The sequence below is a fragment of the Tachypleus tridentatus genome, chromosome 1, assembly GCF_004210375.1.
Source record: "Tachypleus tridentatus isolate NWPU-2018 chromosome 1, ASM421037v1, whole genome shotgun sequence".
Taxonomy (NCBI): Eukaryota; Metazoa; Arthropoda; class Merostomata; order Xiphosura; family Limulidae; genus Tachypleus; species Tachypleus tridentatus.
In genome coordinates, this window is record NC_134825.1 from 7,124,315 (window position 1) to 7,142,656 (window position 18,342).

Genomic DNA, 18,342 nt, shown 5'->3' on the forward strand with positions numbered 1-18,342 from the left:
ATTGCGCAGTAAATTTTAATTAATTTATTATTTAAGCCTCTTTCAACTAGCTGCAACGAGAATATTTCAATTTCTTGTCAAATCGACCATGTTTAACGTGTACATGAATAAATCACGTGATGTTTGTGAATAATTACCAGCAGTAGCGTAGCCAGATTCTCCATTCGACGTGGGATCAGGAATTTTTAAGGGACGCCAATAAATTAAAAAGCCGACACTGGTCTAATTTTTTTTATAAAATTTTCATTAAAACATGTAATAGTGGTTATAGAAGTTTTAATTTTCATTATATGATGGCCCGGCATGGCCAAGCGTGTTAAGGCGTTCAACTCGAAATCCGAGGGTCGCGGGTTCGAATCCCGGTCGCACCAAACATGCTCGCCCTTTCAGCCGTGGGGGCGTTATTATGTGACGGTCAATCCCACTATTCGTTGGTAAAAGAGTAGCCCAAGAGTTGGCGGTGGGTGGCGATGACTAGCTGCCCTCCCTCTAGTCTTACACTGCTAAATGAGGGACGGCTAGCACAGATAGCCCTCGAGTAGCTTTGTGCGAAATTCCAAAACAAACAAACATTAAATGATACAAAACAAGGTTATTATATACAAAAGCCGAAAAATATAACAACATGTTCAGATTTTCAGGGAGGCCGGGCCCCTCCGAATAAACCTCTGATTAACAGTTAATATCATTACGTTAGAACATAATATTGTTTAAAAAAATAACTAAAAATCTCACGATGAGAGACTTTGCCTCTTAAAAAACAAACAAGCGTTTCAAAACGATATCTTATGTAAGTCTAAAATTAGTAAGTGTGTAATTTGCCCAAATGAAGCCTCAATAGCGAAACGTTGACTTTATAACCAAATTCAATATGGACCAAAATAGACTGCTTCAATGTTTTCAGGCCTAATTATTTTCATACACTTAAAATGTGAACTAGTAAAGTTAAATTATGCGAGTGATTAGCCGTCCCTAATTTAGCAGTGTAAGACTATAGAAAAGGCAGCTAGTCATCACCACCCACCATTAACTCTGAGCTACTCTTTTACCAACGAATGGTGTGATTGACTATACATTATAACGCCCCCACGAATGAAAGGGCGAGTATGTATGATGTGAAGAGGATTCGAACCCACGACTCTCAGATTATGGGTAGAGCGCCCAATCATTTGACCATGCCAGATTTTAGGAGAAACAGGAAATTACACTACAAGATATGACATCCACCAGTGATGATAAACATTCAACAGGAAGATGCTCAAATAAAAGAAATGTATTTAAAACAAATTATTAAGCGGCATAATAATAGCACAAAACGACCCTCATGACAAGCAGTTGTTTCATAAAGCTCCAAAATAAGGAAGTAGTTGGCCTAGTTGGATTCTTTACACATACAATAGAGCTAATTGTGTTAAAAGTGGGAAGATACCAATGGGTAGAAACAGTTACAGTTTAGTAATTCTCAATCTGAAATATACCATTATTTACATAAGTTTACAAAGCTGGATAAATGGGTGTTATGAAGACACTGCAGCAAGCAAGAAAATGCTTCTATTAGATTGGATGCTGAGAATCTGCATCAAATTATTGTAAAACATGTGAATCCTGCTGTATGCTTTAAGGTCTACAACAGAAACAGCAGATACAACAGTACAGTGTTGGAATACCACTGAAGAGTTGCTATTTGATATGGTTGGTCCTTTCTGGAGAGTAACTATAAAAATAGATATCATTGTTGTAATGGACTGTTTTAACAAGGAAAAATGCTGTTCCTAATCAGGAAGCAGAAACCTTTGTGAAAAATCTCATCAGTGAATTTGTTTCAGGATTTGATGTGTCCAAATAACTTCACAAGGATGGATCTTTGAATCATTGTTTGCAGAAGTGTATCAGATCCTTGGGAGTAAATAGACCAGAACAACAGCTCTTCATTACTCTTCTGATGGCATGGAAGAGAGATGCCCTGCTTTATTACCTCATACAGTCATCTATATGGATTAACATAAGAAAATGAGGGACAAAGATCTTCCACTGTTACTGATGAGTCATTATACATCAAACAGTATATGAAACCATAATCCGTGATGACGACAAAACCCACTTCTAGAGAAATATATATATGTAAAAATGACTGGTATGGATAGAGAAAGCACTAATAGAGGAGCTAACAACATTTCAACCTTCTTTGGTCATCATCAGGTTCACAAAGAAAGAAAGAGGTAACTGAACAATAGCTGACCACATGTCTGAAGATGGTTGTGTAACTCATCAATAGATATTCCCAGCAAACAATTAGCAACCCTCATAGAATTCACCACAATGAAGATAAACTTCATGTTCAACAACCACAACTATATACAAACAAATGGCCTAAGCATGGGCAACCCAGTATCACCAGTTCTAGCCAATATTTTTATGACACAAGTTGAAACACAAGCAATTAACACAGCATTATATCCACCATCATACTGGTACAGATATGTAGATGACACGGTTGCGGGATTCAAATCTACAGAACACACACTTAATTTTTCAATCACATTAACTCTATACATCCCAACATCAACTTCACATGTGAACAGGAAGAAATCAATAAAATATCATTTCTTAACCTCAAAATTATAAGAACCGATACACAATTTAAAACAGGAATCCACTGAAAAATCACCCATACTATACATTCCTTGGGACTCAGCACATGAAACAAAATAAAAATTCAACATACTAAGAAACCAAATAAACACAGCCATAAAACTATACTCACCAGATAAAATTAACGATGAATTAGACAAAATAAAACAATACTTCATCAACATCAATAAGTTTCCTCCACAAACCGTAGAAAACATTATACGCACACACCTAGACAGAAAGCAAAATCAACCAACTAAAGTAAATATATCTCACAAATCAAAAAATCACAAAACCATATACTGCTGCATACCATATATTCCTGACATCAGCAGACAAATAACCAACATTTGGCAAAAACTAATAATAAAATATGACATTCCAGTTAATACCAAATTTATTCAAAAACCAGGCACAAAACTTAGGTCTATACCATGTAAAAACTACACTGACAAACACAACACCAACATTATTTATAAAATACAATGTGATAACTGCCACGACTTCTATATTGGAGACACAAGTAGAAAAATGGAAACCAGATTCAAAGAACACAAAAAGTCACCTTCACATGTTTTTGAACACTCCAAATCAAATAAACACAACGTAACCATAGAAAACACCCAACTACTAAATAAAGAAACAAAAATAAACCAATACAAAGGAACACCTTTTTACCTATATTAATAAATATATCCTACATCTAAGCACGCCCTCTACATTCCTACACTCATTTACACAACCGCCTTCAAACATGTGGTCAGCTATCGGTCAATTACCTCTTTCTTCCTTTGTGAACCTGATGACGCCCGAAGAAGGTCAAAACGTTATTCACTACTCTATTAGTGCTTTCTCTACCCATAGCAGCTATTTTCACATACATAAGTACATGAAACCATCATCACTGATGTTCAGTAGAGAACAAAAAGTGCCACTGGATGTTCTGCAGTCTCATCTGAAGAACAGCCAAGGAACACCACTAATGACATAAATTACTTTACTCATGCAAGATTTGAAATAGCTAGAGATAATAGAAATGTCACTGTAATGTTAGTACTGATGTGACTGGATTCCATTATGGGAATATGACATGGTTGTGCATTCCCCACTGCAACAAAGGATGAACTCTAAAATTATAAAGGTGCTTGAAGCAGCCATAGGCTATATCAAAAATAATCAATGATATGGTTTACAAAATTCAAAAGGATAAGCAATCCTAGCTAAAAATCGTCCATTGTGCCTATCTTTGGACATATGTTGGTGAAGGTATATCCAAATGGGTAACTACAGAGAAAAAACTGCCAGTGGAAACTTAACCTGCTGAGGAAACCATAGTTTCTTTCAAAACTAGTTCCAGAGTATTGCCAAGATTGGAACTGCTAATGGATTGACCAAACCACATTCCAATAAAAAACTCCCCAAGCAAGAGAATGTTCAGTGATAATAAAGGACAACATGTCACACCATCCATAATCAAAGAGCCTTGAAAGATAAATCCACCCAAATAACTTGGTAAATTGAAAATTTAGTGTGGTATTTTATTTTTGGTATTAAGATTGTTCAACAGATTTCACAATCAAGGAAAGGGAGCAGTGTTGCAAGTTATAAATTTAACGTTTTAATTTATTTGTTTGCTAGAGGAGCCTGTGGATTTTAATAACGATGTTCAGATAGGCATAGAAAATCTTTATTTAACATCAGTTTTTTTTTCGTACATTTGAAGCTAGAATACAAACACAAAATAGTTATTAAGATTGTAGTGAACTTTTTAAGAACAAACTTGAATCAGTCAATGTGTTATTTGGATCTGTGTCAGCTACTACAGTCAATGAGTTAATATGTACAAGCAACTGGACTTTACTATAGTCGTAGGATCACTGGAGACTTAAAAGTCATTTGTAATGCTAAACTGCTATCACAATATATGACAGTGTACAATGTGCTATCTTATAGAAACATTAAAGGAGGAAATAAGTTAACTTCTCCTCTTCATGACAGATGAGTTTTATATTATATATATTTTCACCAGATAATTTGAAAGAGCCCACTAATGAAAGGCCAACAATATTCTTCCTTTACAAAATTGTATCTGCCTTTGTGATTTTGCAGTGTCTGGGTTATTTACAGTGGAGAAATAGAATTTACTTAAAAAAACAACTGAATAACTTATTTTTTAAATTATCATAAGATATAAAAGTATTGGAAGTTTTATGTAGCATAAAAACTTAAAAAATGCAACATTTGTTTGAAAGTATTTTTTATTACCTAAATTTCAATTTAACTAAAACACTGAACAGTATAATTTAATAATAATAACTGGTTTAAAAACCAACATACTGTTCTAGAACAGTGGAAGTATTTTTAGGTATCACCATTCTCTATACAAAAGTAGAAATAACTGATTTGTAGAGCATTAATATTGCAGTAGAAAACTTAAATATTCCTAATTATCATCCAAAACACATGTAAAAAAGTATTTAAGATAAATATTTGTATACATAATTCAAGTGAAAGTTATTTATAAAGAAAAAGTTCTCATAAACAAAAAGTACCAAATACACATATAAGTGTGATTAAACATATATTAAATATTTGCTTATATAAATGAAGTAAATGGTTTGTTAAAGAATAAATTATTATACCAAACAGAATATGAATAATCCTGCCTACAACCCCAAAACATGTACAAAAGTTATGCAACTAAATATGTGAAGCTACCTTAAATAAAAAAGTGACTTGTGTAGCAACAGCATTGACAAAAATATAAATATTATTTAGTACCATCCCACACACATAGAAAGTGCAATAAGTATACATTCTTGGATCTAATTAACATGAATATTATAAGCAACTTAGAATAATTTATTGAACAATTATATATTGTTTAGAAATTAAATATACTTAAGTGCTACCCGTATCATGAGAACAACAGAGATAACTAACTCCATATTAAATACATCACAGTAAAAGTCTTGCAACATAATCTCTTCTGAAGATTGCCAATAATTTGTCACAACACTATTTACAAAAATGTACTGCTCTGACCAAGTTTAAAACAATCCAAGTGTTTTGGTGGTAACTAAAAAGAATTATGTATTGAATTTTCTTTCATACACAAAAATCAAGTAAATAATATTTTCAACTGGTTTGTAAACTAACTGGCAATTAAAAGAAAATAAAAAAACCTGATATGTCACAGTGAAATGTCCCAAATAAATGGACGAATCTCAATATTCACAAACCTGTTTCATGTTCCTTTCAGATTAGCCATATTCCAACCAGAGAACAAACACTGTGATCTGCTTGTAATTTGTTGGAAAGAAGCAACCTGATCAGCTACTCTAATAAATAATTATATTTGACATTAAAAATTCTAAGATCTACTAGGGTTAAAAATATGTACAAAATATACTGACCAGTTTTCCCTGTGTTAAAGATTAATCATTGAAATAAAAAATCATGGTACAAGGCTCAAATAAGGTTTAAATTTATACTTTTCTTTATGATTAAACATAGAAAAGTAAAGCACTTTATTGAATCCTACAGGCAATGGCAAAAAAAATTACATAACTTGCAGTTCAAATGTCAGGATCAGAGTTGAGACCACAGTTCTTCTACAAGGTAAAGCTGAAAGCTCTTCATCCACCTACATGATGGAATACCAAGGCACAAACAGGATGAGAGTACATATAAAAAAAAGCAGATATGGACAAGAGCATCTTTTAAACACTCCTTAAAGCTGGAAGAAAAGCAAAGTAACATTTTTGTTAGAATAATTCAGAATATATAAAAAAACTAAGTACCTCTCCTAACTAGGATCAACAATGTTAAGTTTCAACAAATGATATTTTAAATTTTAGTTTTATACCTTATATAACATCCCTGGAGTTCAATTACAGATACTGATAATTCATCCAATTTTTTATAAGTTACATATTAGGACACAAGAAATCTTTATGAAGAGAGAAATTGCATTTAGATAAACTAGTTTTAAAAGGTTTTATAAAGCTAGTGTTTTATGAATGTTCTTTATCCTTCAGATAAGATATTTTCAAAAAGATACAAAATAATTGTTTAAATGTGAATGCTTCAATTTTTCTAAACATTCTATTTACTCCAGTGAATTAATAGATATTTATTTTAAAACAATTTAATAAAAATTCTCACATTTCAATGTGGTGGTGTTTTTTAATGAGATTTTAATTAATTATATTAAACTACCAAACAATGCTCAAAATTTGATGGGCACCAAAATGAACAATAATTAAAGAATTTAATACAGTTTGGTGCTGTGTACTTTCACTATTAAACCTCATTCCATAAACTTTACTAATATCCCTACCTTCACAAGAAGTCTTCAATCTCTGGTTGTAGAACTTTGCTTGCCTCTCTGTTTGGAAAGGTTTATATGGATGTCAATAATTTAAACAGCTATTATGGTTTTAGATTATACTTGCTTCTTATTGTGAGTAATAAAATTGATATTTGAATATAAATAAATTGTACCTGTAATAGCAATAAATATTGTCAAAGTTTTGAAATGTGAACTTTGTACATTTCTAAAATAATGACAACTTTGATTTCTTCACAAAAAACAAAAAAAAAGTTTCAGTCTTCACATAGAAAGCTAAGTATAGCATATTCCATAAATCACATTCAGTCTTCACATAAAAAGCTAAGTACAGCATATTCCATAAATCACGGAAGAGTGAAGGAAATTAACACAGATGTAAATCATGTGCCCAAAATAAACTTATTGTGCAACAAATTATTATTACATACAAGGAATTGTGATGTAATACACACAGATAATCAATACTAAATACTGACATTTTAATGTAATACACAAAGCTAAGCCTCACATGGACATTTGTAATGATTACATAGTTAAGCCATCCATACAGACATTTGTAATGTAATACAAATAGATGATTCTTACATACAGACATTTGTAATGTAATACAAATAGATGATTCTTATATACAGACATTTGTAACGTAACACAATAGCAGTAACAATCACTACTGTTACCTTTTAATCGTTAAATTGTTCAATCTGGATACATCCCCCTCTCAGTCATCTTTGCTGACAATGTACTAGCCAACAACGTATGTACACTTCAACTGACTGATTAAGTACAAACCAACAAGGTATGCACACTTCAACTGACTGATTGGGTACAAACCAACAAGGTATGTACACTTCAACTGACTGATTGGGTACAAACCAACAAGGTATGTACACTCAACTGATTGACTAGGTACAAACCAACAATGTATGTACACTTCAACTGACTGATTAAGTACAAACCAACAAAGTATGTACACTTCAACTGATTGACTAGGTACAAACCAACAATGTATGTACACTTCAACTGACTGATTAAGTACAAAACCAACAAAGTATACACACTTCAACTGATTGACTAGGTACAAACCAACAATGTATGTACACACTTCAACTGACTGAATAAGTACAAACCAACAAAGTATGTACACTTCAACTGATTGACTAGGTACAAACCAACAATGTATGTACACTTCAACTGATTGACTAGGTACAAACCAACAACGTATGTACACTTCAACTGACTGATTAAGTACAAACCAACAATGTATGTACACTTCAACTGACTGATTAAGTACAAACCAACAAAGTATGTACACTTCAACTGATTGACTAGGTACAAACCAACAATGTATGTACACTTCAACTGACTGATTAAGTACAAACCAACAAAGTATGTACACTCAACTGATTGACTAGGTACAAACCAACAATGTATGTACACTCAACTGATTGACTAGGTACAAATCAACAATGTATGTACACTTCAACTGACTGATTAAGTACAAACCAACAAAGTATGTACACTTCAACTGATTGACTAGGTACAAAACCAACAATGTATGTACACTTCAACTGACTGATTAAGTACAAACCAACAAAGTATGTACACTTCAACTGATTGACTAGGTACAAACCAACAATGTATGTACACTTCAACTGACTGATTAAGTACAAACCAACAAAGTATGCACACTTCAACTGACTGATTGGGTACAAACCAACAATGTATGCACACTTCAACTGACTGATTAAGTACAAACCAACAATGTATGTACACTTCAACTGATTGACTAGGTACAAACCAACAACGTATGTACACTTCAACTGACTGATTAAGTACAAACAAACAATTCATGTGAACTGCAGCTCACTTACTAGGTACAAACCAATAATGCATGCACACTGCAACTCACTGATGGGGTACAAATCAATATACATGTACTGCAGCTGACTGGCTGGGTACAAACCAATAATACACATACACTGCAGTTGACTGACTGGGTACAAACCAAAATTAGACATACACAATAGCTGACTAACTCTGAACAAGACAGAAAATGGCCATTATTTCTATTAGAAAATGTTTCTCAACATTTACTGAGCAGTTATCTTTGTGTTCAGTTATAGTACCACGATCGAACATCATTTTATCGAATGCACATGGTTGTAGTTTATGAAGAAAACTTTCTGTCCTTTTAAAAACATATTTGCTCTTTCCTGAATCGCATAACAAATAATAAAATACATCTTCAAAGATTTTGTTTTTATTTATCAGTGATTATTAAGTTCCAGAACACAAGGTGTCCTTAATTCAGCTCATCAGTGATACACAACCCATCAATTAAAATAAATTTTTGATACCATAAAAAAAAACATTTTATGATTCACATATTTAGATGAGATAAGAAACACTGATAGCCAATTGTCTGCAATAATGACTATAAATTTAAATCTGCAACATTTTTCACAATTTCTACATTATATGTAAATACATTATTTCACAAAACACTTAACATACATACTATATGAAGAGACTGATATTTTTTAAAAGTTATGAAAATGAAGACATTTTAAAATTGCATGATTCTTAATATGTGAAATGGACTTTTCCTATATCCTAGGCATGATACAATAGCTTGATGCAACAGGAAGTCTCAATTATTTTATGAACAGATAGCCATATCAATATGCACTATGTTGATAATTCTAGTTACAAAATTTCATTTTTTAAATTAATGATTATGATGATACATTATGCTTATGTCACACTTAAAGCCATTAACACATTTTTGTATGAAATATGACAGGTATATTAAAATGCATTTCATAAATTTACTGTTTTCATAAGTTTTATTCATAGACCTTTGTGTGATATTTGCAATATAATACAACACATGTCATATTTTGGGTTATTATTGTGATAAGCATCATTTGACACAAACCATCTGCCAACACCCATATGTTTCCATCTCTTATTAGCTGTTGAATATTTAACAGAATGATTGGTTTGGTTTGTTTTGAAATTTCCTGCAAAGCTACACGAGTGCTGTCTGCGCTAGCCGTCCCTAATTTAGCAGTGTAAGACTATAGGAAAGGCAGCTAGTCATCACCACCCACTGCCAACTCTTTAAGCAATGAATAGTGGGATTGACTGCCACTATGGCTGAAAGAGCAAACATGTTTGGTGTGACAGGGTTTTGAACCCACAACCCTCAGATTACAGGTCAAGTGTATTAACCACCTGGCCCTTTTACAGAAAGAACCAGCCATACACAAATATTAATAAACACATTTGTATTACTTTTCATTTGTGAATTTTATTGTTTTGAGAATTTAGTTATTAGAAGTTTAGAGTACAGTACATAATAAACTCCTCTAACCTATAGAACTGATAAAAAAAATCATAGTTTACATTAATGTTCCCACGTGTTAAAATGATATTTTTCAAAATATTAATATTCACGAGTTTGAATTGTTTAGAATTTTTTATTATTTTCTACTTTGAGTTACAAATCAAACTTTCCTGATTGCCTGTAAGCAAAAGGAGTGTAATAACACTGTCACATTACTTTGAATATGTTTGACTAATGTAATAATACTGTCACATTACTTTGAATATGTTTGAGTAATGTAATAATACTGTCACATTACTTTGAATATGTTTGACTAATGTAATAACACTGTCACATTACTTTGGATATGTTTGACTAATGTAATAATACTGTCACATTACTTTGGATATGTTTGACTAAAGTAATAATACTGTCACATTACATTGGATATGTTTGACTAATGTAATAATACTGTCACATTACTTTGGATATGTTTGACTAATGTATTAACACTGTCACATTACTTTGAATATGTTTGACTAATGTAATAACACTGTCACATTACTTTGAATATGTTTGACTAATGTAATAATACTGTCACATTACTTTGGATATGTTTGACTAATGTAATAATACTGTCACATTACTTTGGATATGTTTGACTAATGTAATAACACTGTCACATTACTTTGAATATGTTTGACTAATGTAATAACACTGTCACATTACTTTGGATATGTTTGACTAATGTAGTAATACTGTCACATTACTTTGGATATGTTTGACTAATGTAATAATACTGTCACATTACATTGGATATGTTTGACTAATGTAATAATACTGTCACATTACTTTGAATATGTTTGACTAATGTAATAATACTGTCACATTACTTTGGATATGTTTGACTAATGTAATAATACTGTCACATTACTTTGGATATGTTTGACTAATGTAATAACACTGTCACATTACTTTGAATATGTTTGACTAATGTAATAACACTGTCACATTACTTTGGATATGTTTGACTAATGTAATAATACTGTCACATTACTTTGGATATGTTTGACTAAAGTAATAATACTGTCACATTACATTGGATATGTTTGACTAATGTAATAATACTGTCACATTACTTTGGATATGTTTGACTAATGTATTAACACTGTCACATTACTTTGAATATGTTTGACTAATGTAATAACACTGTCACATTACTTTGAATATGTTTGACTAATGTAATAACACTGTCACATTACTTTGGATATGTTTGACTAATGTAGTAATACTGTCACATTACTTTGGATATGTTTGACTAATGTAATAATACTGTCACATTGGATATGTTTGACTAAAGTAATAATACTGTCACATTACATTGGATATGTTTGACTAATGTAATAATACTGTCACATTACTTTGGATATGTTTGACTAATGTATTAACACTGTCACATTACTTTGAATATGTTTGACTAATGTAATAACACTGTCACATTACTTTGAATATGTTTGACTAATGTAATAATACTGTCACATTACTTTGGATATGTTTGACTAATGTAATAATACTGTCACATTACTTTGGATATGTTTGACTAATGTAATAACACTGTCACATTACTTTGAATATGTTTGACTAATGTAATAACACTGTCACATTACTTTGGATATGTTTGACTAATGTAGTAATACTGTCACATTACTTTGGATATGTTTGACTAATGTAATAATACTGTCACATTACATTGGATATGTTTGACTAATGTAATAATACTGTCACATTACTTTGAATATGTTTGACTAATGTAATAATACTGTCACATTACTTTGGATATGTTTGACTAATGTAATAATACTGTCACATTACTTTGGATATGTTTGACTAATGTAATAACACTGTCACATTACTTTGAATATGTTTGACTAATGTAATAACACTGTCACATTACTTTGGATATGTTTGACTAATGTAGTAATACTGTCACATTACTTTGGATATGTTTGACTAAAGTAATAATACTGTCACATTACATTGGATATGTTTGACTAATGTAATAATACTGTCACATTACTTTGGATATGTTTGACTAATGTAATAACACTGTCACATTACTTTGAATATGTTTGACTAATGTAATAACACTGTCACATTACTTTGGATATGTTTGACTAATGTAGTAATACTGTCACATTACTTTGGATATGTTTGACTAAAGTAATAATACTGTCACATTACATTGGATATGTTTGACTAATGTAATAATACTGTCACATTACTTTGGATATGTTTGACTAATGTATTAACACTGTCACATTACTTTGAATATGTTTGACTAATGTAATAACACTGTCACATTACTTTGAATATGTTTGACTAATGTAATAATACTGTCACATTACTTTGGATATGTTTGACTAATGTAATAACACTGTCACATTACTTTGAATATGTTTGACTAATGTAATAACACTGTCACATTACTTTGAATATGTTTGACTAATGTAATAATAGTGTCACATTACTTTCGATATGTTTGACTAATGTAATAATACTGTCACATTACTCTGAATATGTTTGACTTATGTAATAATACTGTCACATTACTTTGGATATGTTTGACTAATGTAATAATACTGTCACATTACTTTGAATATGTTTGACTAATGTAATAATACTGTCACATTACTTTGGATATGTTTGACTAATGTAATAATACTGTCATTACTTTGGATATGTTTGACTAATGTAATAATACTGTCACATTACTCTGAATATGCTTGACTAATGTAATAATACTGTCACATTACTTTGAATATGTTTGACTAATGTAATAATACTGTCACATTACTCTGAATGTGCTTGACTAATGTAATAATACTGTCACATTACTCTGAATATGCTTGACTAATGTAATAATACTGTCACATTACTCTGAATATGCTTGACGATATATTCAATTTTATATATGTTTGAATAGTGTAATAATCCTTTCATACTATTTTAGATACATTTGAATAGTGTAATAATACTGTCATATTTTAGACATTTGAATAGTGTAATAATACTGTCACCTAACTTTGGATACATTTGACTAGTGTAATAATACTGTCATATTACTTTGGATACATTTGACTAGTGTAATAATACTGTCATATTACTTTATACATGTTTGAACAGTGTAATATTACTTTCAAGTCATTCACAATCCTTACTTTTAAGTGCATTCATTATTATGTATTTGACTAAGGATTGTGAATTTAAGTGATAGTTTGGCCTGTGTTCCTCTAAAAACAACTAATAGAAGGTTTCTGCTATCAACAGAATCAAATTTCACATTGAAAAAAAAACATTTATCTATATGTCAAACAAGCATATTATACTAGTAATGCCTGATGTTCCTGAATTAAAGAACATGAATTCCACAGTCCTGATACTTCTTTAAAACAACGATATACACTTGTTTTAAATAATTCACTGACACTGCTGGAACAGACAATTTTTTCTTCAAAAGTATAGAGGACTGGGAACATTAAATTAAAACGATTTTTCAATAGTTAAAACAGTAAGTCACAAGACAACCACAAGTGATATACAGCCACAGTGGAACAGAATGTATCCAAACTATATTTTTACATTCTTTGAACTTTTGTAGATAGGTTGACCCCACTAAATGTTTGGTAAGGGTTTATCACAGCACCTTTGAATTTTGGGGAAATTGATCTTTCAAAACAGACAATGGAAATCATCATTTTCATGCACTAAATGGATTACCAAATGCAAGTAAGTCGGAGGGTAAAGCTGAATGATTGGATACATTTGCTAATCATTATCATAAGAGTCAAGGCAGTTGAAATAACACAAAAATCACAATAATTGGAAACACTAATTTTGATAAGTTGAATATTTTCACAAGTTATGAAACTTAATACATTAGGTTGAAAAACCTTGAATTAATCAAAATGGTAACGAAAATTTATGATGGCAGACATTGATAACTGAAATAATTAAAAACAGTAATAAGTCAAAAACTCTAATTTTGATTAATCATTTGTGTTTGTAACATTAATCATAATTTCAATTAATCAATTATTTTGCATGGCACTAATCAGTAACTTCCCAGGATTGGTGAATCTGCTCAATTGTTAGATAGTTGAGAACAATAAAGATTCCTAACAATAGTATTCAGATAAATAACACTTTATTCAGTATGGTGCAAGCTCTCACCAAGTATTAAGAATATTACAAATAATTAATATACATACACGTAGTGGTAAAATACAAAAACAAAACATATAGCATACATAACAATGCTTCAGTATACCAAAAAAATTATATTTCACTTCATTTTTTCACATTAAGATTGTGTAAGTACATAAAAAAAGTTATGTTTATTTTTTTTCACATTTATTAAACATAATCAGCTGCCTAATTCTAGAAATAAAAAAAACTTTGTACACTAAGAACACTGAATAATCAAATTTATTTTAAATGTCCTGGTAGATCACTTTAAATTTATAAAAAGGAATTCATTTGAGTTGGCATTTTCTGACAACTCCAATAAAAAGTATAAAACTTAATATAAACATTTATGTGTATATGTCATAATCTGGAAGACCCAAAGAAATATTAACTAAATTCTTTGAAGTTCTTATCTAAAATTTGAAGGTAATTATTTCATTTCTATACCATATTTCAATACAGATACACAGATAGAACATAAGCTATAATGGTTTCAAAATACTACATGTCAAACTACTTAAGTGTATAATAGTAAATATTAACAACCTAAATCATATTTTATCTATTATAGATATAACAGCCTAAGTGGTATAAATACATGTATTCATGGCCAGAAATGCATAGTTTAACGATTTCTGTTGTAAATATCAGCTACATATTTACTGTTAATGCACAACAATCCATATCTATTAGAACAACCTATAATGTGCAACATTCACATTAGCTTAAGTTTCTGTGCTGGTGCTGGCGACCACGACCATAGCCTGGATGTGAGGAATACACACTACCTGCTGGTGAAACTCCTGAACTTACCCTCTGATAAGAACCCCGCCCACGTCCATCCTGCCGTCTCATGTGACTTCGCTCCCGGTCCATTTCTACATCTTCCAAACGCTGGGTTAGGGCTAGCTTTTGCTGAATAGCCATACGTAGAAGGGAATTGAGAGTTTTTTTCTCCTCTTCTGCAGCACCTAACTGTCTCTGAAGTTCCTCAACTTGAGTCACGTACTCTTCACAGCGAGCAGCAAACATGGCTCGGAGAGAAGCAAAGGTCGCAGCGTCTTCCTTCAAGGCTTTGAGCTCGTTTCTTAACTTAATCATAGTTTCACTCACAATTGATTTTTCTTTCTCATACTTGCTTTTCAAGTTAGCTAAGGCAACTTCTGCAGTCTGCTTGTTGGCCTTGAGCACAGTTCGAAGAGTTGCAATTTGTTCTCTCTTTGTTGAGAGCAAAGACTTTAGTTTGATAACCTGTTCTTGAAGTTCTTCCATCTCGGCAGCATCCTCAGGACTTGCTGAATGGTGAACCTTCTGACGACCCATCTCAATGGTTGTTTGGACTGATTGTTTGAGATGGCGAACTTGATCGTGGATGGTTTCTAATAATCGACCACATACAGTTGGGTCAGCCTTACTGATGTCTACTTTCCCATGTCCATCTTGAAAAAGCTTGGAGGACACATCTGTCTTTAGCTTTTCTTTTAGAAGATCCAACTTGCTGTACTTTTCAACATTATATTGTCCAGATGAATCCTGACCTTCTGAAAATGTACCAAAAGCTTTAGATATTTTACACCATATTAATTAATTAATTAGCTTCCAAATTCATTTTCTTAAATATGTTGTTTTAATTCTAAGACTCAGTTTTATAAGCTATATATTTGTTAGGCTATTTTTAGTAACACTCAGTAGAAATAATCTGAAGAAACTAGTAGGCAATGAATAATTATCCAATTTTTAGAGTTACATTTTTTGGCTCAATTTTTCACTAAGAAACTGAGCAAAAACTGTAAAAACTTTGCTGATGTCTTTGGAAAGTCACACATAGATAGTTTAGAGAGATACAATTTCAACAGTGCTGCAGAAGTGTGAAGTTTGTGGGGCAGTAACAGCTTGATAGCGCTTACTGTGTGAAAAGACAAGCTTTTCCAAAATAACATGTAATCTAGTTTTTAGAACAGTGGAACAAGTTATTTCCAACAAATGGTTCTAACTGGCATGAATGTGTTTGTCAAAGAATCAATGACATATTGCAAAAGTGCTTTGTGTCAACAGTCAAGTAATTTAAGGAGCAATATCTGTAAATGACATTGGTCATTTTCACATAATTGATGGAACCATGGAACACACCACAGTACGTTAGTAAATATATAGCACATTAGATTAGTCAATGATACATACATACATACATGTGTACACATACATAGTGTATTTGTCCATGATGCTAAATACATATTTATGTCACAATGCTATTTCACGAAGACAGATACACCACATACATTAGTTCATGAAGCTACACATGTTTATACCACAATATGTTACTCCATAATGCTGTGTATACACACATGCTACAGTACACAATGCTATACCCTTTAACTAAGTTTTAAAATGATTAAAAGTTTGTAATTACAATCAGAAAATCCAAAATATTTATTCAATCTCACGTTACAAAACTTTCTTTTAAATAACTTTCCTGAAGTAAATTTGTCTATTTTAGTGTACAAACAACATATGCATATTTAAATAGCTCTCTGGAAATTATTTTTTTGACAAAATATTAAATTTTCACTTCATTGTGATATAACAAAAAGTCACTTTCACAAAAAGCATCATTTTTGGTACATACCCTAAAGCTTTGGTGAGTTATATTCGAAACTTAATTCAACTACTTTCTTTTCATGGTATACCAGTAAATATCTTATCACACAGAGCTAATGATCCAGATTTAACATTACAGAAGTTCAAGTTCCTTACTTTATAAGGAAATATCAATGTTCTCCAGAGTGAGAAGCATAGCATTCACATTATTTACATTTCCTTCAAGAAGTACAAAATTAAAGTAAATTACTCATAATATTGTCATCAATCAGGCAAAACACAACTTTTATGGTCATTTTCAATGTTATCTGTTCAAAGAGCCATAGAAAATGAAATCCTTCTTGCAATGTCCAGCTTGTCATATCCCACCTTTCAGAAATTTTCAATGGTTCTCCAACATTCCATGCTATACCATTTACTTGCAACAGAAAGCAAAGATTTTCATCTATCCAATTATCAAATAACATTATATTGCATTGTCTTATCTACAGAGAATTTTTAATTTTGCTTTCAATTCAAGCTTCATTCCCATGAGTAACACATTAATGAGCTTAGCTGATTTTTCAATAGCTCTTGTCACATAGTTCAATAACCAGATGAACTGCAATAGTTATGGAGCACGTTATTCATCTGCATTCTTTTGGTGTATTATTGAATGCAGTACTGCTCTTAGCATAGAAATGTAAAGGGTTTCATATCATCAAGAGTTGAAAAAATGAAAAAACAGAAGATTGAGGTAAGTACTTCATTTCTTGTCTTTTCACATGTAGTCTTTATTCATTATTGTAAAAGTAAAATGAAAAATAGGACTTTTTTCCATGATGTACACTTGCAAGTACCACACAAGTAGCTCATGTATAATATAACTTGATAGCATAACCTCAGCTGCACATCTCCCAAATAATTTACAATTTCTGATGGCATGAATAGTAATTAAATGCAGTTCAAAGAATAATAAAATGTAAGTATAAACAGGTGTATATTGAGACTTCAGCTTTTAAAATAAACAAATAGTTTTATATCATAATGTTAAGTGATTCCAGAAACAAGAATATAATTTAGATTTATTTTGTATATTTTTATGGTGGTTATGAGGTCAATTAAATTTATCAACCTCTTCTGAAGTTAAGGTAGAGAAAATAACATAATAAGACATTTTTAGTGAAACAAAGTTTTATAATTATTT

The 18,342-nt window shown here is 31.3% G+C and overlaps 1 protein-coding gene across 1 annotated transcript in view; it reads right to left on the minus strand.

Annotated features, from left to right (window-relative positions):
- Window positions 1-4,871: 4,871 nt before the first annotated feature.
- Window positions 4,872-18,342, minus strand: part of LOC143236608 (protein bicaudal D-like) — a 46,765-nt gene continuing 33,294 nt past the window's right edge. Inside the window, 3 exon segments of the mRNA XM_076474949.1 lie at window positions 4,872-6,277; window positions 6,974-7,021; window positions 15,372-16,099. Of these exon segments, the coding sequence (XP_076331064.1) occupies window positions 6,989-7,021; window positions 15,372-16,099 (761 nt within the window). The 3' untranslated portion in view covers window positions 4,872-6,277; window positions 6,974-6,988.